Below are 25898 nucleotides of genomic sequence, written 5' to 3'. Positions count from 1 at the left end.
AGCATACCATCTAATGTTGTTCTAATCTCACTGATTATACATCCCTGCCTATATTCACCGCTGTGTTTTCTCAAGCAGCAGTGATGCTCAGAGTACATGCATGAACGACTGCCTGCAATCTAACAGAAGCTTTTATTTATAGCTTCTTACAGTATGTTATGGGAGAATGTGTAATGTATTATGAATAAAGAGTCTTCAGGGGAGATGAGGCCTAAGCCCCTCTACTGTTACTGTAATGTTTTCACCCAGTTAACTACTCAGGGGTTATAATCTCTAACCCGTGCAGTGTTAGAGCTACGTTGTTTCTGTTCAGCAACAAAGGGCCACAATGAAAACTCTCCATCAGCCACAACTTCATCTAATACTAAAACAAGTTTAACAGAGTTATCTAGTGAAGGTTAGTGGACACTATGACTTGTGATGCTTCACACAGGCACAGGTGTGTGTGCTACCTGGTGCTTGTTCTTGCGGTCCAGCTGGCCCATCTTGCTGTTCATCAGGTCTTGGACTGTGTTGATCTCAGTCTTCATCTCCTCCTTAGTGGCCTCCAGCTGGTTCTCCAGTTTAGCGATGAGAGGTTCACAGCGGCAGCCATTCAGAGGAGCCTGCAACACAGTCAGCAGTCAAATAGGGTTTGTTCATATTTGCTGTGGGGCGGCACTGAGGCACAAAATTACAGAAAAAGGACAAAGCTAAAAACTGCATGTTTGAATTAATGCATTTGTATTTTTCCCAGACTATAAAATGGTTAATCTGCAGGTCTGTATGTAAGTTTTCTTCTTGTATTTATCAATATATTGAAGCCTATCTTATATTAGACTGTATGCAATGTTTTCTTTTAGAGGAATTCCTCATTGCATGGTGTTACATGAAGTCCTGACACATTGCCTTTGGAGGCCTGCTATTGGTGTTACTCAAACCAACCCAAGGTTTATTTAGAAACACACCAATCCCAATGCACATTTCTCTTGCCCTTTGGTAACTGGTACAAGGATTAGTATTAGATATTCCAATTATTCTCTGTAGTGCTGCTCTTCGGTTATGGATGAAATTCATCTATATATAAGGACAAGACATGAAAAATGAATTTACAGAACACAACAGAGGAACTACATGAAAAATAATCATTCCTCTAACTCAACTGGGGAGTATTTGTGCTCATTCAGTACCTGCATGACCTTGCCATCCTTGCCGCGGTACAGGGTGTAAAGCTGATAGGCTTTAAAGTTGTGTGGTGGGATGGCTGCATGAGGGGAGACTCCTCGCAGTTTACCCTTCCTCCTATGAAAGGCTTCACTGGGCCTGGTCTCTCTGCGGCGAAGTGGGTCAGACAGAAACGGCTGCAACGGCAACAGCAGTTCAGATTAATAGTTACTCCATCAGAAAATATTAGACCTTTATTAGGAGAAGCAGGAGCAGGAGACTCACGGTCCTCCCCTGTCCACCTCTTCTGAGCAGACACGTCTCAAAACTTAAATGCAGGGACCTACCTTTTCCTTCTGCTTCCTGTTCTTGCCCCTCCTGGTGTTAGTTTCAGTCACCTCAGTGTGTTTGCAGGCAGCTCGGTCACTGCTCTGGGTGTCATCTGCAGCTGAAGCACTGTCCTGCAGGGAACACGAAGAAGAAAAATAATAATTCAGAGAAGTGAGTCAATAAGCTGCTTCTGTTTATATAAAGATTGGACTGTGGTTGAGACAAATCAAACAGCCAATTAGTTTATTCGTCTTTAGAACATCTTTCTTAAGGACTCCTTGACTCTCTCTGCTCTGCTCTCCTCACTGCTGCTTCCCACCGACTTAGTTTTTCTTACTTTTCCCTCATTTCCTTTTTAAATTCAAAGCACTAATTTACAACAGCTTTGAAACAATGGTCCAGTTCTTACCTTACAGGGCAGCATCTCATCCCTGGGCACCGACTGAGCTCTGCCCTCTGCCTTCAGCTTGTCTCTCCTCTTCCTTGCACTCCTGCCACGCACAAAGCTCTGCACCTGAATACACCCAGAGGAGATAACTCATGATTAGCAAATACAATAAGACAGTATACTATTAATTTCTAAATACACAAAATAATTAACGTTGATGGTTTCACAGAAAAGAGGCTGGAAGTTTTTTAAAAAGGAGATGACTTGTTGAAACAGATTTCTTTCTGTGAAGATCTCTTTCTGTCTGTGTATTTTCCACAGCAGACATGTTGGATTGTCATTAGCAGGAAACAGATGAAATTGATAACGTCAATAAAATTCCATTTAAGTGAGCAACTGTACTTCCTGGTTCTGTGGTCCTGCTATTGTGCACCCTGGCTGACTGGGACACACTGGACTGATCGGATAAACCTGCTGTACACAACCTGAAAAATACCAGGTCCAGGTGGCATATGTTTGTTATTTTAATATGTCGATAAATGACTACAAACAGCACATTCCCCGTATAGCTTTCTTCTTCTACATTCTCAATGCCAATATTTCTAAATGGATATTGTGTTTGGACATTTTTTATATACTTCAGTCTGTGTACAGTTATCCTAATTAAATACATTGTGGTTGTACTCTCATCAAGGCAGAGTTAAACTTTCTCTAATGGAATGAGTGATGAGTCCAGGAGATTGAGATGATCAAAACAAAGTTAGGGTTGGTCATTTGTTCCTGAATCACTTTCTATCCTATTTGTTGAAATCCTCCTTATGTCCTCATAGCCATCAATAAATAAAATTATCTGGGGGAAAAACACAAAACAGCCATTGTCTGTGGCCCTCGCAGGACTATAATAAACAGGACCAATCATTTCATTCAGATCGGATGAAATGATTGGCTGGGTACCTGTCTGTCACTAACCAACCTGCCTGCCTGCGCGCACCCTGCCCGTGCTCTCACTGCGCATGACCAGAGTCTTCAGCCGGGGAGGCATACATCGCTGAAGCAGAGATGATAGCCAGGAGTTAGCGAGTGAGTCAGGGTAAAATCCGCTTCTAGCAGTTATCAGTTAGTGCAGTTAGTTAGTGTGTTTTGGGGGCGTAGCTTTGATGAGAGGGCTGATGGGAGGGGGTGGGATGTATCGGTTGCATTGAAGTGTAGCCTGCTCTTGCTGGCACTTCCAGGATTACCAACCCTAGGTTTAACACTTGTATGTTAAAATAGCTGCATATTCACAACAGTTTTGTTCACAGCTGCCTGTACTGGTCAGACTGGGAGTTACTGGTTTCACCTGTGGAGCTCTGGTCAGGAGAAGAGCCACTTCTGGGTTGTTATGTTCTCTGGCCTTATCCAAAGCTGTTTCCCCAGCCTGTGGAAACACACACAGACAAATCAGACAAAACCAAACTTAAAGGAATGACCCTGAATTCTAAAACAGCCTCATTTTAGAGACAGCTTCTTCTTCTTATTATTTCCTTCATGCTTACCTGTTGTCTCAGCAAATTCAGTATTCAGTAGACATTTGATTCCATTGTACTTTATCATATTTTGCTTTTATAAAAATAGATTTATCAGTACAATATATTGTCAATTTGCTACAGTAATGAATACAGACTTTTGTGCAATATTTAAACATTTCCAATGTTTCCACTCCAGTTTATGTGCAAATTGAAAATCAAAGTTACAAAACTTCTCGAACACAAATTTGAAAAGCAATATATCAGATATTCATGGTCTTCAAAATGCACTGTCATTCCCTCACAAATTGGTTTTATGTTGTGAATGTGATCATGAATTCACCTCATTCCAATACAGCTTCAAACAGACGACAGGAAGCTGAGACAGTCAGCTGAGATAAGAATAACAACAGAGATGATTTGACTTGAAGATGAAGAAAGGTAGTGAGCCCTCAAACACTTTCTTCTCAGCATTAATGATTCAGAAAGAGACCGCAGGCACTCACATTGTTGCAGATGCGGCTGTCTCCCCCCGCCTCCAGCAGCAGACGTACTGTTTTCTTATGATTCAAAGCAGCTGCCACATGTAGCGGAGTGTCCCCAGCCTGCACGCGCACACAAACACAAACACACACACACACACACACACACACACACACACACACACACACACACACACACACACAAAACAGATCTTTTATCTACTGAACTCCAAAAACATGTGTTGTTTGTATAAACACTTCATTCTTACATTTTAACCTGAGGCTTTCGTGCAGAGTAACTAACACAGATTTTTCATTTCGTTTCGTTTACAAGTGAAATTCTGCTGAAATACAGCAGGACCCTGATAATTTTCTCCCTCGGTTCATAAAAAAAAAGCACCAGCTACACTTACAAACCATTTATGATGACATATGTTAACATTGGTTAGGGTAAGTCTTCAGAATGTAGCTGTGATGAGCAAGTGTCCAGTTAGTAACTCACCAGGTTCTTCTCTGAAACAGAGCAAAATGCTCCCAGGAGGATGCGGATCATTGATATGTGGTTGTAGCGGGCTGCCACATGCAGACACGTATCCCCCAACTAGAAAAGAAATGTTCATCAATTTTTCAAAGATTTAGTTTGAAATTGAGGCATTCACTTAAATTTGAAAGACGTGCTGCAGTCTTATGTGAAACTATGCTGGGAATTCTGTACAAGGTGGATTCTGTCAATTTTTAAAGGCACTGGAAATTAATGAATTCTTAAATGTGAGAAGTGAGGAACAACCAAGTGTGTTCCTGTGTAGAGATGGGAGAAACGTCTTAGGGACTGTTTGACGAGAAGCTGAAATGTCCCTAATGAAAACCTGGTCCAGAGGCTCAGGACTGAGCCATCTGTCAATCACTACCCATCTAGTTTGCTGAAGCCAGTCAGCCTAATCAAGAAAAGCCTTTAATGCAGTGATACCACTTGACCTAACCTGTATCTCCTGTGATCAAGGTGATAACAATGAAGAGCAACACTTATGAAAATGATGACATGATGTTTAAATGTGTTGCATTTAAGACCAAGAGGAAGAAGAACATACGTGGTTCTTGCTGTCTGGCCTGGAGCCTCCCAGGAGCAGAACCTTGGAACTCTGAGCGTGACCATTCTGACACGCAAGGTGGAGAGCTGTGTTCCCTGCCTGAGAGAGGAGGAGAGATCTAGTTCAGGTTTGCTGTGCATTGATGTTTCGGCAACGCTCTTCATGTCTATTTTACTGCTGCTATACTTTCATCATGTGCTTCTACAGATATACAGTATTTAAAGAATGAGCAAGATACAGAGATACATAAAAACATTTAATCCTGAAAAGAGACTGTGAATAAAGCTGAACTTTTTCATCTCTATAATTTTGCAGTGTAACAAACATCTATTTAACACACTAAAAAAAAAATCCTGATAAGTGAAGTATAGTCGTTGATCCCAGTTTATACACAATAATTCTAGTTAGTAAAATTTCCTCCAAACAAGATAGTAATATGTTTTCCATTCAGCTCCAGCGGTCTTTATCAATCCATGGAAATTGTTAAGGAGTGGGTTATGATAAAACAATGATGAACCTTGAGTTAGGATTTTGTAGAGGAACAACTTCCAAGGTCAAGAATGAACTTTCACACTCATTTAAGTACAACATATCTGATCAACAGTGGCCACTATGGCAGCTGCAGCTCCTTCAAAGGCATCATCAACTTCCCATTAATAACAGACTACCTAGAAATAACCTAGAAATATTTCATTTCAAGAGGAAGACATTTCTACAAGTCACAAAAGGGTTTTGTTTGAAATGATTCAATCTGGATAGTTTGTAACAATTACGTTATTGTGTTGAATCTCTCTTGTATAAGAAGCACTGAGTGAGACCTGAATATTAAAACAGAGCTTCTAGCAAACATATTTCATAAGTGCTCTGGTCCAAATCTGACCACTCCACAATAGAATCACCTTGTTTTTTGCATGAACGTTGGCTCCAGCTTTCACCAGCAGTTTGACCGACTGGCTGAAGCCGTGCCAGGACACTTCATGGAGAGCGGTGTTTCCATCCTGAGAGGACAGAAAACAAAAGTCACACATACAACATCAAACTGATAACACAAGCAATTCTGATGATTCTATTCCTTCAAAACACTTTGAAGCTACTGTCAATGAACACTACACTTCTGTGGTTGAGCTCGTTTTAAAGGACACATCCTGTGATCTTCGATAAAAGATGGAATCATTTCAAAGTGAACGTAGCTGAACTGCCCTTTATGTCTTAAGGTGGTGAGGAGGATATCTTTTAGAATGTTAATGAGTATTTCAATCACAAACTTTTTAACAAATAATAGTCTAAATAGTATTGTTGTCACCATTGAGGATTTCTATAACCAAAGAGCTGATTTTGTCTGGACTGATTTTTACTGTAAATATGAAAAAGTTATGAAGTGACAAACTTGACCAATTCATCGGTTGGCTGCTTTGAGAGCAAAGGGAGGAACTACTCAGTATTGTATAGTGTTCCTCATAAAGTGAGTGTACTGCTGAATGAAAGGTTTTTTTTTTAAATAAAGTATTTGTTATTAAAGAATAACTCCTCTCTCGTCTCACTGTGACTCTAAATACTCTACTTTTCATAGGGGGAAGAAGGTGAAGCAGATGACAGACGATCTCTACGATCACCAAATGGCTTATAATAACTGTATTCTTGTGAGCGACTGTGGCAGAGGTAACATTAACTTCTCTGTGTGTTTGTTTCTGTCTTTTCAGCTGCACCTTGTCCTGTCTGTCCAGTGCACACCCTTCCTGGATGAGAGCGCCGATGACGTCACTGTTTCCCACCACGGCAGCCCGATGTAACGCCGTCTGCTCCCCCTGCCAGCAGAGAAACACGCAACACTGACTAACTATACACGACAACATGGCAACAGAACAAGAGAACAATCCACAGAAAAAGCAATTCCACCATGTAAAAATCTTGGAGCGCCTATGTGATATTTTTAGTATAATGTTATTTTACAAGTGCTCTTGCAGGATACAAACATTCATAAATCTTTTTCTAAACCTTATTACTTACAAAAATAATTAATTTTAATTTGAAAAAGATTCATAATAGTTGGAAATGCAATTTCTAAGAAATTGTTTGGTTATTGGGGATTTTGGTTATAGTTCTGCTTCCTCTGAGTAGAACAAACACATAAGTGCATGTTCAGCTGAATAAATGGATTTTTATGGGACAGGTACTGCTCAAAAGAAATACACCCTTCAACTTTTACACAGAGGAACAGCTGGACCACATGCCCTAATGCAGTGGTTCTCAAATGGGGGACCGTGACGCACTACCATGACAGGGGGGTCTGTGAAAGGTTTCCAGATTCATCCATTGAAATTATAATAATATATTGTTACTCAGTGCTAACATGTTGAAAATATTTAAATAAAGCAACGCTACAGCACATTTGTGTTGGGCGAATGGATAAATAGTCTCCACATGCAGTTTAGCTTTTTGCTGAATGCTCAAACTACAGTATGGCAGTAAGAAATATTAAATCCTCAGTGCTACAGAAGGTGGGTTTTCCCATAACTGAGCGAAGAAGCTAGTTCATCAAAGTAACAGGACTTAATTAAGCTAATATTACTGTTTATTTTATATTCAAAACAATATAAAAATCCCCCAAAACATACTATGCCTTCACATGCTGAAAGTTGGTTAGAAAGATGTTATAAGCACAACATATGTCCCAAACCTCTGCAAAGTTATTATTACTTATGCAATAACAATGTTAAGAAGATCCCGATATAACAGTTATACAACCACAGCAGCTAATGTCAAACAGCTATATTTGCAGTCTGTTTACTGGACTGTGGTCCATATAACCATGTGAAAGCAGTGAGTGTACAGTCCCAGGAAAAAGGTTCAGTTCACAGTTATACCCAGTCGTATATGGAATTCCTGCACACAGAGCAGATTAGTGGTGAATGAGACTTAGCCAGCCAGGTTTGAGAGTCCTGGAAGAGCAATAAGCAACAATTTCCATGAGAGAAAGAGGAGAAACGGGAGGAAGAGGAGGAGGGGAGGATCATTCCGGGCCAGATAAGAAGTGAGCCGAGCGCAGCAGCAGCAGCAGCAGAGGCATTAGATGAGCGGCATTTTTTCAGGGGAAGGAAAGATGGGGGGGACAGATTTCCACTGGCTCAGTAGGAGCATGTTTGTCTAACCTCCTTCACTCTCCCTGATCCTCCAGGCTCTTTCCCAGCCCTCCTCCTCTGTCTTCTCCCCTCCTGCTCCTCCTCCTGCCTCAGTGTGCACTTCCCGCTCCCTCCAGTCCTGGAGGATGTGCCTGTTGTGGAGCTCACTGACCACAGAGAGTGAATTTGGCAGCGCAATAGATCTGGATTATCTCTTTCTTTAGGGAAGGAGGACTTGCATCCTGAGGGCAATCCCACAAGTGGGAAGTCCAAAGGGTCCCACTCAAGGCCACTAGAGGTCATTAGACTACAGTTGTGTTAAAATAAAGAAATAAAAGTCTAAAAAAAAAATAATATTCCAACATAAACAGTGCTGAAAGCAAAAAGAGAAGCGGCTGCTGGTAACCACTGATCAGGACTGCAGAGTGAGGTGGAGGTGGATGAAAGTGGGATGATGGCCGACGCAGCAATCACACAGATGATTCTACTCACGTCGTCTTGGATGTCCAGGTCACATCCAGCTTTGAGCAGGATACGCACAACCTCGATGTGGCCTTTGTAGGCAGCCAAGTGCAGCGGGCCTCTGCCATACTGTGAACACAAAACATAAACAACTCAAGACGCTGAAAAAAACACCACAGTGCACCCACACAAACTCCCCAGAGAAGCAGTCAGGGAACCCACCGCTGCTTTCCCACACACCAAGTCACAGTCTAGGGAGTCAGATACTGCTGCAGTGTCATAGCTGATGGTACGACATAAGACAGAGTACAATACATCTCAGTAATGAGTCAACTGAAAGCAAACAAATCCTTAATCCATGGTTTAAGAGAATAGTGCACAATCTGCACAGCTGTTCATGTTAGCTGGGTGGAGGATAAACTCTGCATCCTGTCAATAGAAGGATCTTTGGGTAAAAGCAAAAAGGTCTCTTAACTTAGGGGCGGTTTAAAGGAGCTGTTCACCCAAATCACAAAACCTTAAAGCATGTTTTACTTTCCCCTGGCGGATTTATTCAGTTTTATTCACCAATGCCTAAGATTTCTGCCTCTATCCCAATGTAATGGAATTTCAAAACAGCTTAATGTTTTTTTTTCTATTCAAGAATGATCAAATTGTCAATGGACAATAAAAAGTATGTTGCTGTTAAATGTATGAATCAAATTTTCCAAATCAGGTCAGTCAGTGCTTAATTACGCTGCTACCGGCATAGACTGTCGGGGGACCACTATCATCACGTTGATAATACATTGTCATTGCTGCTCCCTTCATCTCTTAAAGAATGAATGTTGTAAAGATATTATTATGATCCTGGGATAGGGATCGGTCAAATGTAGCTCTCTCTAAGGTTTCTACATTTGTTTCCCTGTTAAAAGATTTGTCATCCCCTTTGTTGAGGGTTAAGGGCAGAGGATGTTGCACCTTGTTCAGCCCTATGAGGCAAACTATGACTTGTGAATATGGGCTATACAAATAACATTTTATTGATTGGAAAGGAGGGAAGAAAATCATATATTAAAAAAAAAAGGAAATATTTGTGTGAAATCTCAAAGATTTAAGATTGATCGTAAAAATCGACTAAGTAATAAGAAGAATTTCATAGTAAAAGTCTGTGATTTAAAATAAGGACAACAATTATGTATAGAGCTGAAACAATATGCTGAATAAATGATTAGTCAACAGAAAATGAAAGCAAGTGTTTTGGTAGTTCCTCATCAAGCGACACATACTAAACAATCCCTTCTGTTTTATACATTATCGTAAACTGAATATCCGTAAACATTTTTCACTATTATCTGACATTTTTTAGTCAACATGAATAAATGATGAAAAAATAAAATAATCTGCAGTTTATTCATAATGAAAATATCTGTTAGCTGCAGTCTTAATCCATCCCACCCAAAATGTGCTCCCTTAAGCACTGGATCAGCCAATGGGAGCCAAAGGTTGTGTGCCATGCATTACATCAATCATCACAGCTCCATGCAAACTATGATTAATCCCTGTGAATGACAACCCATCATTTATTGTATCCAACATTATATGTCCTTTGAAATGCTGTTCAAGTTAGTCAGATATGCATTTTTTGGAATTAATCATGTATTTAAAAAGTTGAATGATAAATCACATTATATTGTATCGTGATTCTCTGGGGTTATTTCAGATTTTCTGAAAACACAGGGTCGACCTAAAAAAGTTTACAAGAAAAAGTTTGTCTAAAAGGAATCAACATTATTTGTCATGTGTTTTCTTATTGATGGTTGCTTTTTCAATCTCATCATACATTATGTGATTTTATAGATCTTTCTTTGAGCAGCTTTCTTTAAGTAGCTAGAGCTAGAGTAGATGAGCCACCTTACCCGAAACAAAGACACCTTTACATACATCATAAAGAATGAATAGAAGACAATTATCATCAGGGAAAAACACATCATATGACATATACCGTATTTAACAAGCATGTTATTTAGCATTAAATATATATTAAAATGGATTGTCTGGGAGTCTTAGCACCTAAGCTTATCAATTTACTGCTGCAGCCCTTGCCTGGGTAAATAAAACCAAAACTACAACATCACTCAGTGAGTTCATATCTCAGCCAAGGCCTAACAGTCCCTTTGTATTGAATCAAAATGCACCAAATTGAACACACTCCTAGAAATCAGTTCCCTAACTGTGCCTAGTTTTCATCAAGATCCATGAATTATTCCCTGGTAAAACAGCCCTATTTCACAATGTTAAAGAAACTGAAAAAAGGTGGTAGAAGACTCTTGAATTAAATAAGAAGATATTTTTATATCTTATTTTATGTTTTGAAATTGACACTATAATGGAAAATATAGAAAATTGAGATCCAAGAATGCTTTGTGTGTTACCATGGAGGCTGAGCTGACATCAGGGAATTAGCAGCAGGAAATGTCTTTCCAGCTCTCAACACATCCTGAAATTCCAAACATTACATCTGTTGGGGATCGAGCCTAGACAAAGGGTCGTAAATGAGGCCTGCGTGTGCTTTTCAAAGCCCTGTCTAGAGTTTTGCTCTCTCAGGAGACAACCCTCCCGAGATTCGACAGAGCAGCCATGTTGTCTTGACCGGGGCCTGAGGTCAACTTGGGCCTTCTATTGGCCGAGAGCCAACAAGACCCCCGGCCCTCTCCAGGAGGGAGGCCGGACAATTCTCAGGTAATAAATACCGAGAGCTCCCCCAAATCAGGGCTCATTCCCCGTGCACTGAAGATAGGACCAGAACCTCTCCAGGTTCCCTCCAGATGATCCAGACACTTAAGGGAGCAACCACAAACGTTTGTAGTTTTTATATTTTTTTTCTCCTTTAAAGTTCATTCAACCTCTTTTAATTTTTCACTTGAACTTTACTCTGAAAGGACCGCAGCAAAAGTCGAATACTCGCCGGCCGAGTTATCCACAGACTTTTCCTCCGCTCCCACAAATCATAGCTGCTCCGCCGCTATTCATCCCTGCAGAAGAGCAAGTTTATATTCGCCAAGGCATTGAGACTTTTCGCCACGGAGAACGAGACCGATTTCTCTCCACTTTCCGGCCGCAGCTTTGCCCCGCTGCCATCACACGAAGCAGCTGATCACTGTTTCCGACGGCCACGAACCAAATCCACTCGTCTTCCCGGAACGCGCCGCTCGCGCACGAACCAACCGCGGAACATCGACAAGTAAGAGGCTTATGTCTGGGCAGAGACTAGTTTAATTATTAGTGTGTTACTATTTGAGCGTACATTTGTGTGAGACCGCTGTGTCTAATTCTATCTACATTGTGCCCGCGCGTCGTGACGTATTCGGCAGTTCCGGCTACGTCACCGCGTTGTGTTACCGTCAGACCGACTTTACGGAGATTCTAACCTATTAAAAGATCGGTACACAGCGGAACGGATCTTAGTTCGTTCGCTTGGGTACCGAGTGGTAGAGTTCCCGCAAAGCTGTCTCTGGCGGTGTTTGAGATCTCCTCTGATAAATTAGTGTATAACTTTTCCTTCCTCTCTCTCTTCTCTCCTAAATCCGCCTGCATGCACGTCCGAACTGCATCCCCGCACTTCACGTCTTATATACATTCTAGAATCTAGATAGTGCGATCGCATCTCGACGCCATTCGGCGCTTTGAACCACGAGATAGATCAAGTAACCTTTGTCCACCATTCCCTTGTGGTCAAACCACATGGCGCACCGCCATTTTGTAACCCAACACTACGTGTAATTTGTACGCCATTTTGGATTTCGTGACCCGACACCACGTGTAACTTGTACGCCATTTTTTTGATTTCGTAACCCTACACCACGGCTTTAGACGCCATCTTGTCTCCATCTTCCCCGTACATATACACACACACACCCACCCACACACACACAGAGACACACGCACACACACATACTCGCCTCCGGGTAGACACATTGGAGGCATTACATATGTGTTACGATTGTAATAGATGCTTGTGGTGTTTTATCTTTGATATAGTGGGTTTGCTGTGATAATAGTCATTGAGTTACATTGATGTCATTATCCTAAATAAATCCCCTTTTATATTTAAAGTACCGGTATTTTTGTGATTCTTTGTGCATATGTATATGTGAATACAGCTGGATTATGACTGCCTGTGCTCGAACTTAAAACCTTCACTGTTCATTATATAATCATTAATAGGAAATATTGAGATTTCTAATTGAACTTTTCAGATTATGAGACTGATCTTTATTGACTGATTGTTGGTCCCTGATTCCAGGGTGGTGCCCCGTCTTTGATAAATTATAATTACAACTTTTATTATTCTTAATTGATAATTTTATTGTTTTTCATTAATTATTTCATTATTCTTAATTGATAACTCTATCATTTTTAATTAATTATTTTATTATTTTAATTAAATAATTTTATTTATTTTAATAATCATATTTTATGATTATTGAAAATTAGCCAACATCCAGTCTACCTACTATTGCACAACATAATTGGTGCCCCGTGTGAGGGCTATCTTATTCCAGCTGTGTCATAATATTTGTGTATAAAATCCAATAAAAATTTTGGGAAAATTAAAAATATTAATTTTTTTTTTTATTACTTTAATTTTTTTTTTAATTTGGATTAATTTGATTAATTATTATTATTAATTTTTTTTTTTTTTGAAAAACTTTTTTTTTCCCCCTTGCACCATTGCCAACAGGTATACTAGTGCTTCGTGTAACCGTGGTTGGCTGCTTACTGCATAGTAGTGGTTGTGTCATTTTGATGACCGATAAATAATAATTAATTTTAGAGAAAGACATAATTTTAGAAATTAATTTTTCTTTGATAATTTGTATTGTTTAAATTCCCCTTGCTAAGCAGACGCTGTGTAACTGTGGTGGGTTGCTGACTGCGTTTCAGTGGTTAGTAGCTTTTATTGAAGAGATTCTACATGCTTTTTTGATTTCGAGGAAACTCACAACTATCTAGGATTGAGCCGCCGAGCTATCCTAGACAGTAAAACACAGGGTAAAGCTCACCTGTGCCTTGGCTGTGTTTTGTACACGTACGCATTGCACCCGCTCGGTGTAAAAGCAAGTTAAATCCGTCCACCAAGTGTTTTGTTGCAATCACAAAGATGAGTAACAAAGATCACCGTGAGACAAGGGCTCCTTCAGGGCCAGGCGACCTGTCAGAAATGGTCGCCGGTCTCATAAAGATGTCGGTTGATGATGTGAGTGATTTGAGTGGTTACGATATGAGTACCTGCGATCGAAAGATCGAGGAACTGACGAGATACATCGATAACCCCATTGGTCCAACACAGACAATACCCCAAGTTCTGGGTCAACTGACCCTCCTGTATAACCAGAAAGCCAAGCTGCAAACCCAGGAACATGCGGAGGAGCTAATGGCCATGCAGACAGTATGTCGGAAGGAGCAGGAGACAAATTCCCACCTGCGGCACACACTACAGGAGTGCGAAAGACGGTGCGAGCAAACCCAAGAAGAACATGACCAATCCAGGCAGGAGTGCGAGTTTCTGCGTGCGCAGGTCCAAGCTCAGGATCAGGAGAAAGGGGGGAAGAGCCCAAGAAGGCTGGCCTCCCCCGAACCGATATCCTGGACGACAGGGTTCGGAGCTGACGCCCTTCCCGACGGAGCCAGCAGAAGCAAGACACTGGGAGGGCAGCTGCGAACACAGCTGCGTGACCCTCAGGCAGAGGAAGCTGTGCTCTGGAAGGCCCAACACGCCCCACACGTCCAGCAGACGATCACCCCAGCCAACGCAGCGTCTAGGGGGGAGAAAAAGGCAACCCCTGGAAGTGCAGTGACTTGGGACTACCAAACACCTCCAGCACACCCAGCCCGGAGCCACCCTGCTCCAGACTATGACGACAGAAGGACTCCGCCCTGGAGGGCTGGAGGATACTCTCAGTTGGCAAGAGACCTGATGGGCTGTGAACCCCCGCCTGCCGCTCGGGCGTACGCGCATTATGGCTCACGACCGCGTCCTGGCGAGTCCCCCATTCCCGGTGCAGGGCGAGAATATGGTGACTACGATGATCAATACCGTGGTGGATACGAGTCAGAAGACTCTGATGGTCCCGCACCCGCTCGGAGAGAGGGAATCCGCACCCGACAGCTGGAGTCCCTGTCCAAAGACGTTGAGCGCTTCGACCCAAACAGCAAAGAGTCCAACATAGACGACTACCTGCGGGAGATCGAACGTTGCCTCTTGGATTTGCCTAACCCATCATTCAGAGAGAAGCTGAAGCTGGTGTGGAAAACGACAACCAGGAGCGTCCACGCATTCATGGAAACGCTCCCCCCCGGTACCAGAGATCGCTACTCCGCACTCTGTCGGGCCCTGCGAGAAGAGTACTCACTCTTCACCGACCAGGCCTCTGCCACCCTGGGTGCCTTTACGGTAATGCATAAGAAGAATGAACCTCCGAAGGAGTATTACAGACGCCTGAGGGCGGCGTACTTCCAAGGTCGCAACGCCCCTGGGTTAGAAGAAGAGACAGCCTTCAAATCCTTATTCCTGCATAACCTCCATGAGAGTGTGCGGTATGATGTCACCATGCACTGCAGAGCAGGTGACTTCACCATGCAGGAGATAAGGAGGTATTCTCAGCTAGCCTGGGAGACGCGAACACGCCCAAACAGAGCACCTGAACAGGACGCTAGAGTTCTGGGGATCCAAGTCCAACCGAATGTGGACCTGGCGCTGGAAGGTAACGAGATACCCCGCGCCAAGATGAACCCCAGAGCCGGGAACCAGGAACGTCGACCCTTCCAACAGGGTGCCACCCAGAGCCGGGGGGGTGAAGATTCAAACCAGCCCCACAATCAGGGAAGACCTCGGTATCCAAGTAATTCCCAACAGAGGGGTAGGGACTGGGCCGAACGAAAAACCCATCAGTACCCAGAAAAGAAATATGGCGGTCAATATCCTCAATCTGGAAGGCCTCATGGAACACAACCTGAGAGGCAATATGGGAGACAACCGGAGACCCATCGACAAATGCATCCACAAATGGAGGATGTAATACGCCGATATGTGGCAGAAGCAATAAGGAACCTTGAGGTCCCTGCCCGCTCCTCGACACCCCCAGGCCCGCAGAAGCCAGACACTGGTCCCCCATCAACGTGACTAGAACCGGTGTCCTCCGCCCCCATCTCCAGAGTTTACCTTGTCGGATGGGAAGGATCAGGCGTTACCAGAACCCCCCCAGAGATTTTCACCACAGACACCGCTCCCTTCTTAACCTTCTTGGGCGACCTCGTCCGCAAAGGCAACGCACAGCGCATTTACACCTCAGTGGTGATAGGAGGCTGCTTCAGCCTCCTGGCCCTACTTGATTCAGGCTCCGAAATCAGCCTGATGTGCTCCAACACCTTTTCCCAAGTCGAAAGAACCATGCTCTCCCTTGGAAAACCCCTGCAGATTGAAACCTGTAATATCAACATCACCAGCTACACGCAGGACCAGTCCCCCGTCACTAAACGTGCCTGGATCGATATCACCTTCCAAGAGATGAGTCTGGCCCATCCTATGTACATTTGTTCCATCGATACAGAACCACTGCTCATCGGTCAGGACTTGCTGGACCGACTTGCTCCGCTCATCGACTGCCACCAGGGACGCATTTGGGCTCAAGTCAAAAACCCCAAACCCCTCGAACCTGGTGATAGTCTTCCCACCTTAGATGGACAAGTCGCTGTCATCCAGACACCCAGCAGAATTTCACCGATGAACATGCCTCTCCCCGAGATCGACTCCAACTTGGATCCCACCTGCACCACAGCAAGTGGACCAGCCCCACTACAGGACTCGGAGAACATGTTTAAAAATCATGGTTCATTCCTGTGCTCGTTGAACAATGAGAACCTTTTATTGTACAGTCCCCGCATCACCGAAGGGATCTCTCTGAACGGTGTCCTAACCTCCAACGCCCTGGTAGCTCTCTGGTCCGAAAAATCCGCCGTCAGTATGGACTTATACACTGATTTGTGCAACCTCGAACTTCCCCCTCTTTTCGTGCGACGTAGCCACCGCCTCCTCTCAGCAGAGTTACCACAAACTCCCCTCAAAGCGATCGGAATATGCGCCATCTTCATACAGATCGGAAAAAGACAGATCAGGCATTTCGTGAGCGTGGTTCCCCAACTCCACTCCTCATTCTGGGTGGGAGCGGATCTTCTCGTCCGACTCGGAACACAGTTGGACACCATCAACCAAGTCTTGTGGTCCCAGGTCAGTGCAGAGAGATACTCTCTGTCTTCTGAACCAGCCCAGATGCTCTCCGGACAAACCATCCCTCAGGCATGTCAGGTCGCCAGTGAGATTGACGTGATCATTCCTCCACGGACCGCAGGAGCTCCAATCCGGCTCAAAATCCTCAAGGGACAGAGGATACCTGGCCCACAAGCATTCTTCCAGCCATTGCCCTCCTTCCGGGAACTCAACCTGGAAATCTGTGGCACGCCGATGCTGGAGATGAACCAGCGAACAACATATGTGCTGGTCAAGAATCCCACGCAATGTCCCGTCCAGGTGAAAGCACACCAAGCGCTAGGAATGTTGATAGACAGTTCCTTCCATGACTTCGAACTGACCATACCGGTCATTGGGGAGCTTCCCCCATCTTTAGTCAAGGATGACGACGTGGACCAAGTCCTTTACACGTTTCCGACCAACATGATTGCTGTCATGCGTCATGAGACACTGAAAAACGAAGCCATTTGCGGAGCCTCTCTGACAACCGAAGGGGACATGATGGTATATGCTCTGACGACTAATCCAGAACAGGATATCTCAGAGGACTCGCAACCAGAGGAACTATATCCCGGTTTTGAGGCTGAGATACAGCAACAGCTTGAAAAGGCAGACGCTCTGACATCAGAAGAACAGAGAGAAATGCTAAGAAAATTGTTTCTCGATTTCCAACCAATCTTCTCGAAGGATTCCACGGACTGTGGGGTCACTGACCTCCACACTGTGCGCATCCCCACGGACCCAAATGCGCTACCGACCTTCGTACGGCAGTACAGAATTCCATTAGCAGCATACGAGTCCATTCAAGACATCCTCGACACCCTGCTAGAGAAACGGATAATCAGGGAATGTAATTCAACTTACAATTCACCCATTTGGCCGGTGCTAAAACCAACCGGAAAGTGGCGTCTCACCATTGATTATCGTCCCCTGAACAAACAAGTTCCCCTTTCCCGCTGGCCCATGATTCACCTGGATCAAGAACTGGCCAAGGTAAAAGGAGCCACGTTTTTCTCCACCGTGGACGTGGCAAACGGATTCTGGACGATGAAAGTGGACCCAGCCGACCAGTACAAACTGGCTTTCTCTTTCGGCAACAGCCAGTATACCTGGAACCGATGCCCGTTTGGGTACTCAAACTCCCCATCGGAGTTTAACATCTTCCTCCATAAGGCCATGAGCGATGCCGCAGCCCGCGGAAACCTCATTTATGTGGACGACGTCCTCATGAGGAGCCAAACCTTTGAGGAACACCTCACTGAGATCCGACATGTGCTCACTCAACTGTCCGCCGCAGGAGCCAAGTTGGCCCTCACCAAAGGCCAGTGGTGTCGCACCAAAGTGAAATACGTGGGTCTGACAGTCGGCGCGGATGGCATTGAACCCCAAGCGGGGCGGATACAAGCCATCCAGGATATCAAGGCTCCAAGTCGCTTGACAGAACTCAGGAGCTTCCTCGGGGTCTGTAACTACTCCCGCCAGTTCATCGAGGACTACGCAGAGATAGCCAGACCTCTCACCGAACTCCTTTGCAAAGACAAACCCTTCAAGTGGGAAGAACCCCAAGAACAATCTTTCCGTCAGATGAAGGCAAAACTCTGTTCGGCATCCTGTCTGGCCTACCCAGACAAAGACAAAGAATTTCATCTGGAAGCAAGTTTCTCATCCCACTGTCTCAGTGCGGCCCTGGCACAGAAGTACGACACCGACAAACGTGTTGTTGCCTACGCCAGTCGACCCCTTAGCAGTGTGGAGATAAAATTCTCCGACTGCGAGAGAGCCCTCCTGGCCACAGTCTGGGCCGTAGAACACTTCCGCAGCTACATCGGAGGACAGAAAGTCATCATAGAGACGTGCCACCAACCCGTAGCCTTCCTAAACAGCCAAAGGCTGAGGGAAGGGCGAGTCACAAACAGCCGCATAGCTGCTTGGATGATGGCACTGCAAGGCTATGACATTGAGGTGAAGTACGCCCAAAACAATAAGATGGCCCTGGGTAAAGGCCTGGCTGACTGTCACCATTGCAATGAGGACGAACAACCACCTCCCATATCTCTCTTAACAACCACTCCATCGCTGCCGTCCCACCACCGATACTATGAGGAGAACGTCTGCCAAGATCTCCCCAAGGTCTACGTTGATGGCTGCTCATTCCACCACGAGACTCAACTCCGGGCCGGAGTGGGTATCACCTGGGTCGGCTATAACTGCAGTGAACCAGACCACTACCAACTAGGGCCCAAGACGAGTCAGTACGCAGAGATTGCCGCTATACTCATTGCTCTGCAACAAGCCGCTAAGCTGGCTATAACACAGTTGGTGATCTGCACAGACTCCAACTACGCTCGGCACAGCTTCATCTCCCATTTTCCTTTATGGAAGGAAAAGGGAATGAAGAATGCCAGAAATAAAGAGGTCAAACACTCAGAGCTTTTCCTAACCTGCGATCAACTGGTAACAGACAAAGGACTGACGGTCTACTGGAAGAAGGTCAAGGGTCACTCCCAGATCGCTGGGCAGGAAAAAGATGGAAATGATGAAGCGGACCGCCTAGCCAAGCTAGGCGCAGAACAAGGCACGCCCTGGGAGCTACAGAGCGAGGGACTCCAAAGTCCCCAAACCTGTGCAGTGAACGCCATCACCCGACGACAAGCAAGAGAGAGGCAAGAGAACCCCCAAGCCTGCGACCAAATCCTGCACCTAGGCCGTAAACCTGGAGACGCAGACTTGGTTGCTATGCAGGAGCAGGACTCCGTTATCAGCGCCATCCGGCAGATAATCATGAACCCTCCTCAGCAAGACGCACAACCCTCAACTGATGAATCCAGAGAGACAAAAGCATTCCGACTGGCATTACCTCATTTAAGGCTGGAGAAAGACTTACTCATCTACGCCCGCGACGGCCAAGAACCAAACCGGTGGGTCGTCCCTATCGACCATAGGGGGGTAATGTTAGCTCATGCTCACGATTCCCCTGTCGGAGGCCACAGAGGTTACAAAGCCACGTTAGCTACACTCCAGCAAGTCGTGTACTGGCCATCAATGGCAACCGACACCCAGGCATATGTACGAGGGTGTCTCACCTGTTGTCAGTTCCAACCTTCACGACCACTGAGTCGAGCCCCACTTCAAGGAAGGGGGGTGACATTTCCATGGTCCCACCTCCAGATCGACTGGATTGGACCAGTCCCAAAATCCTCACGAGGTAACAAGTACCTTCTCACGGTTACCTGCGCCTTCACTAAATGGGTGGAATGCCTCCCAGCGCCCAATGACACGGCCGTCACCACAGCAGTCCTACTGTTGAATCATGTGTTCAGTCGCTGGGGCCTACCACTCTCCATTGACTCAGATCGTGGAACCCATTTCACCTCAAACGTCATGACCTCCCTATGCGACGTCCTGGGAGTCGAAGTCAGGTTCCACATCTCTCATCACCCCCAATCATCGGGCCAAGTTGAGCGTGCCAATCGAACTATTATCCACATGTTAAAGAAGTACGTGGGAAGTAATGGCAAGGACTGGGATGTGAAACTTCCCCTAGTGTTAATGGCAATCAGGTCCACTCCGCACCGCTCCACAGGGGTCACACCCTTTGAAATGATGACAGGAAGGCAAATGACTCTCCCCCTGCACCTGTTGTACCAGGCTGAAGACCTCAGTGTTATGACCGCATACACTGCCCACCAATACGTGGCAGAGCTGCGTGACCACCTCAAGGCAACATTTGCCTTGGCACAGGAAAACCTGGAGGCCAGTGTGAAAGCTTCGAAGGCCTACTATGATAGGAAAACATCCCACCGTGAATACCAAGTGAAGGACAAGGTGTTCTATTTCAAGTTCATACGACCAGTGGGGGTTTCCAAGAAATTCCTCCCCAGCTGGATAGGTCCCTTCGAGATCGTGGGAAAACTCTCACCGGTAGCATACCGAATCAGGATCCCGAAAGAGAGAAGACCACCCACATACAAATGGGTCCATGCAAACCAGATCAAACCGTATGAACCTTCCCCAATCTCAGGAGCAGACGCTGCCCCCACACCTGATAGGGGGGAGCAATCCCGACTCCAACAGGGAGACCAGTAGAATCACTCACACCATCAATAGTTGCATGCCTTACAGACTCTGTCAGTAATCGTTAGGGACGACTTAACGTATGTTCAGGTAGCGAAAGACCTAATGTTTGACCTCGTTGAGAGAATTGTGAAGTCTGCTACCACTACGGTTATACAGCCCTCCCAGATATACATTAAGTCTTGGCAGTGCAAGTCCAATATCGGTAGATCCGCAGAATCTAGAAACCGGATTCATCATGGATTTACCGATTAGGGAACCACAGAACATGTACCTCCAAAATTCCGTTCTCAAGGTTGGGTTTTTGGTAGGATAACACACATGTTTCACCTTCAAACACCACCACTACTCGCCTACCTCAAACTTTTCCTGCTGCTCCTTTTTCCCTTTCTTTTCATTTCACGCTCATATCAATTCATGGATATGTGACAATGACTGCCGATCGCATTATGTGAAAGTGAAATTGTGTGCCGTATTTAGAAATATTTTATAGTCTCTCTCTGCCCAGGTTATGCCTCTGTCTGCCCAGACATTTTGTTATGCCTCTGTCTGCCCAGACATTTTGTTTTGCCTCTGTATGCCCAGACATTTACAGTCTCTCTGCCCAGATTGTGCCTCATGAAATGAACTAACATTAACTGCTTCAACCTCACTCAGGGATTACCTTTCCGTGGATTATAATTGAACCCTCGACCCTAGGGTTTGCCCTGGAAACTGTGGCCAATGCCCCACTCTCCAGACCAAAGGGGGGATGTTGGGGATCGAGCCTAGACAAAGGGTCGTAAATGAGGCCTGCGTGTGCTTTTCAAAGCCCTGTCTAGAGTTTTGCTCTCTCAGGAGACAACCCTCCCGAGATTCGACAGAGCAGCCATGTTGTCTTGACCGGGGCCTGAGGTCAACTTGGGCCTTCTATTGGCCGAGAGCCAACAAGACCCCCGGCCCTCTCCAGGAGGGAGGCCGGACAATTCTCAGGTAATAAATACCGAGAGCTCCCCCAAATCAGGGCTCATTCCCCGTGCACTGAAGATAGGACCAGAACCTCTCCAGGTTCCCTCCAGATGATCCAGACACTTAAGGGAGCAACCACAAACGTTTGTAGTTTTTATATTTTTTTTCTCCTTTAAAGTTCATTCAACCTCTTTTAATTTTTCACTTGAACTTTACTCTGAAAGGACCGCAGCAAAAGTCGAATACTCGCCGGCCGAGTTATCCACAGACTTTTCCTCCGCTCCCACAAATCATAGCTGCTCCGCCGCTATTCATCCCTGCAGAAGAGCAAGTTTATATTCGCCAAGGCATTGAGACTTTTCGCCACGGAGAACGAGACCGATTTCTCTCCACTTTCCGGCCGCAGCTTTGCCCCGCTGCCATCACACGAAGCAGCTGATCACTGTTTCCGACGGCCACGAACCAAATCCACTCGTCTTCCCGGAACGCGCCGCTCGCGCACGAACCAACCGCGGAACATCGACAAGTAAGAGGCTTATGTCTGGGCAGAGACTAGTTTAATTATTAGTGTGTTACTATTTGAGCGTACATTTGTGTGAGACCGCTGTGTCTAATTCTATCTACATTGTGCCCGCGCGTCGTGACGTATTCGGCAGTTCCGGCTACGTCACCGCGTTGTGTTACCGTCAGACCGACTTTACGGAGATTCTAACCTATTAAAAGATCGGTACACAGCGGAACGGATCTTAGTTCGTTCGCTTGGGTACCGAGTGGTAGAGTTCCCGCAAAGCTGTCTCTGGCGGTGTTTGAGATCTCCTCTGATAAATTAGTGTATAACTTTTCCTTCCTCTCTCTCTTCTCTCCTAAATCCGCCTGCATGCACGTCCGAACTGCATCCCCGCACTTCACGTCTTATATACATTCTAGAATCTAGATAGTGCGATCGCATCTCGACGCCATTCGGCGCTTTGAACCACGAGATAGATCAAGTAACCTTTGTCCACCATTCCCTTGTGGTCAAACCACATGGCGCACCGCCATTTTGTAACCCAACACTACGTGTAATTTGTACGCCATTTTGGATTTCGTGACCCGACACCACGTGTAACTTGTACGCCATTTTTTGATTTCGTAACCCTACACCACGGCTTTAGACGCCATCTTGTCTCCATCTTCCCCGTACATATACACACACACACCCACCCACACACACACAGAGACACACGCACACACACATACTCGCCTCCGGGTAGACACATTGGAGGCATTACATATGTGTTACGATTGTAATAGATGCTTGTGGTGTTTTATCTTTGATATAGTGGGTTTGCTGTGATAATAGTCATTGAGTTACATTGATGTCATTATCCTAAATAAATCCCCTTTTATATTTAAAGTACCGGTATTTTTGTGATTCTTTGTGCATATGTATATGTGAATACAGCTGGATTATGACTGCCTGTGCTCGAACTTAAAACCTTCACTGTTCATTATATAATCATTAATAGGAAATATTGAGATTTCTAATTGAACTTTTCAGATTATGAGACTGATCTTTATTGACTGATTGTTGGTCCCTGATTCCAGGGTGGTGCCCCGTCTTTGATAAATTATAATTACAACTTTTATTATTCTTAATTGATAATTTTATTGTTTTTCATTAATTATTTCATTATTCTTAATTGATAACTCTATCATTTTTAATTAATTATTTTATTATTTTAATTAAATAATTTTATTTATTTTAATAATCATATTTTATGATTATTGAAAATTAGCCAACATCCAGTCTACCTACTATTGCACAACACATCCAAAATAATGAGCGCTGCTTAACTGCATGGAGACGAATGACAGAGCAGGAAGTCAGTGAGTAGATAAACAGTCAAACTTCAAACACAACATCCACACAATGTCTTTTAATCTGTTATTATCCTGAGTAAATACAGTTTAATTACAGATCAAGTGTTTTTCCCACACAACAGCACAAACCACATCACACCCCAGGTATTATCTCGGCGTTTGGAGGTGTGCGCTTTATTTGGGAGCGGCTCAGCTCGGCTCTGCATTCATGTGGCCCCCGGATCGAGTTACACTGGGCCTGACTTGGAGGGAAGCCACCAAGGGAGCTCAGGTAAACACAGCCGGCCTCAAGCTATCAGGGCGACTGTGTTGTCTCCAGACTGACTGAAGGTCTGTTTGTGAGTCTGTGGGTTGGTTTGTCAGGGACAGGCTCACATCTTCAACATAAGTTCAGAGTCCTCACACTCCTCACTGCTATGGCCAACCTATACAATTTCAAGTGTAAATATACAGTTTGAAATGTTTCTTACAATAATAATATCCTACATATTCCACAGCATAAAGGAATATGAGATAATGGATATTGTGACAATACAAAAGGTGTATGTTGAAGTCACTGTTTACCCCTTAAATTCAAAGTCAAATTCATCAAACACTGAAGGTTAAGTGACTTTGACCTGACTTTGGTGGTGCCTGTGAAAGAACTTTACAAAGAGTGACTGATGTTTCTCATAGTTTACTTCTATCCTACTGATTTACGTTCTTTCTTTTCATAAAATAATATTTTGTACAGGAGTTTAAAAAAGAGAGTTTCATGTCCATCCAGCTGTAACTGTCACCTTATCTTGAATATACAGACAGTGATCGGGCCTGTTATTTCAGGAACCATGCATCTACACAACTCGTGAATAAATGCAATTGAAAATAATTGTTTAAATACTCTCCTGAATTGTTTACACTCAGTGTGTTCCATTTGTTGTCACTAGTTTCAAATTCAAATTCAAATGAAAATCAGGCTCTGCCTCAATGAGCAGTTTGAACAGATGTCTTCTGAACTCTCCCAATTGTAAACCCAGCGTTGATCAGGCAAAAACATCATCTCCTCTCTTTTTTTCAACTCCAATATCCTTCATTGTAAACCTCATCTAACGCCCTAACGCCTAATCCTTTCTGCCTCCCTCTCTTCATCTGATTTATGATTTTCTATCTCAGTCCCATTCATCATATTCGCCATTAAAAAAAACATCCCTACATTCCTTTTCTTGAGCAGAGGAATGTTTCATACGAACTCTGCCCCCTTTATCCTAGATTAAGCTTCTACGATGGCGCCTTGCCAAAACACCCAAATGCAGCCGGTTGCAAAACAATCGTGCGAGCGAGCATCAGCTCATGTAATTTTGTTTTAGCTGTTGCAGTTTGATGCCATGTGTTCATGTTCCCACGGAAAACTGGTTTTGCAGTGCGAGAACCGAAAATGCAAAGCACATGATGCACAACAAAAACATCCAGTATGAAGCATTAACACATGAAAAGAACTCAGCGCTCTTTTATTTCAGGCATCTGACAAAGAGCGTTTTTTTTTTTTTTAACGTCACTAAATCATTGATTCTACACGTGTGTCAGAAACATCGAAACTCATTTTTTATTCCAGGAATCATGCAGCATGAACACGACTGTCATTGTCGTGTCTAGGGAAACAAATGTATGATGGCCACCCAGAAAAAAAAATGCCAGGGTCTCATGGGTAAGATCATACTGCAGGCTGATATACTTTACATGGAGATGTACAAGTTTGATCCTGAGTCTCTCCACTGCAGATACTGTTTTCTTTCATGCAGATACAGGGTCTTCACGTCAATTCATCTTCTGTTAAATGAAACTGCCCCCCAGGTAGCTGCGAAAAACTGTGTGCTGTTACAGCTCTGAAAATATTGTAGATGTAAACCATCTATGAGGGTGATGCAGTGGTACTGTAGTATTGTTCCAGACAGGTTGCTGGCAAACTACAAAATTCCCCCCACATGGCTAAAGTACCATCACACATACTGTACTGTATATTAAAGCCTGACCTACACAGATTTTTGGGGGCGATGCAACTGGCGTTAGTAGGGTATAAAACATTTCTGATATTAATATATCAGCCAATACTTATATATACAAAAAATTTGACGTTGTCGTTGAAACCTTTATGACGTAATTAAGTCCCTCTGGCAGACTGACACACATTCACAGACGCGCACATATAGTCTCACACAAATCAACTGAA

General features: G+C 44.4%; 1 protein-coding gene across 5 annotated transcripts in view; it reads right to left on the bottom strand.

Annotated features, from left to right (window-relative positions):
* ankrd6b (ankyrin repeat domain 6b) overlaps window positions 1-25898 on the bottom strand; it is a 47873-nt gene that overhangs the window by 5030 nt on the left and 16945 nt on the right. For 3 of the 5 annotated variants that reach the window (XM_034579629.1, XM_034579628.1, XM_034579626.1), the window contains 11 exons: window positions 8548-8646; window positions 6643-6741; window positions 5836-5934; window positions 4937-5035; window positions 4351-4449; window positions 3873-3971; window positions 3201-3278; window positions 1883-1987; window positions 1491-1604; window positions 1170-1340; window positions 453-605 (listed from right to left, as the gene is read on the bottom strand). In XM_034579629.1, the coding sequence (XP_034435520.1) occupies window positions 453-605; window positions 1170-1340; window positions 1491-1604; window positions 1883-1987; window positions 3201-3278; window positions 3873-3971; window positions 4351-4449; window positions 4937-5035; window positions 5836-5934; window positions 6643-6741; window positions 8548-8646 (1215 nt within the window). Of the gene's footprint in view, window positions 1-452; window positions 606-1169; window positions 1341-1490; window positions 1605-1882; window positions 1988-3200; window positions 3279-3872; window positions 3972-4350; window positions 4450-4936; window positions 5036-5835; window positions 5935-6642; window positions 6742-8085; window positions 8516-8547; window positions 8647-25898 lie in introns of those variants that run through there. The other 2 variants (XM_034579624.1, XM_034579625.1) reach the window with 2 other exon arrangements.

Source organism: Hippoglossus hippoglossus, chromosome 24 (genome assembly GCF_009819705.1).
Source record: "Hippoglossus hippoglossus isolate fHipHip1 chromosome 24, fHipHip1.pri, whole genome shotgun sequence".
NCBI classification, from domain to species: domain Eukaryota; kingdom Metazoa; phylum Chordata; class Actinopteri; order Pleuronectiformes; family Pleuronectidae; genus Hippoglossus; species Hippoglossus hippoglossus.
Note: the sequence above shows the minus strand (reverse complement) of the source record. Positions and strands in the feature narration are given on the sequence as shown.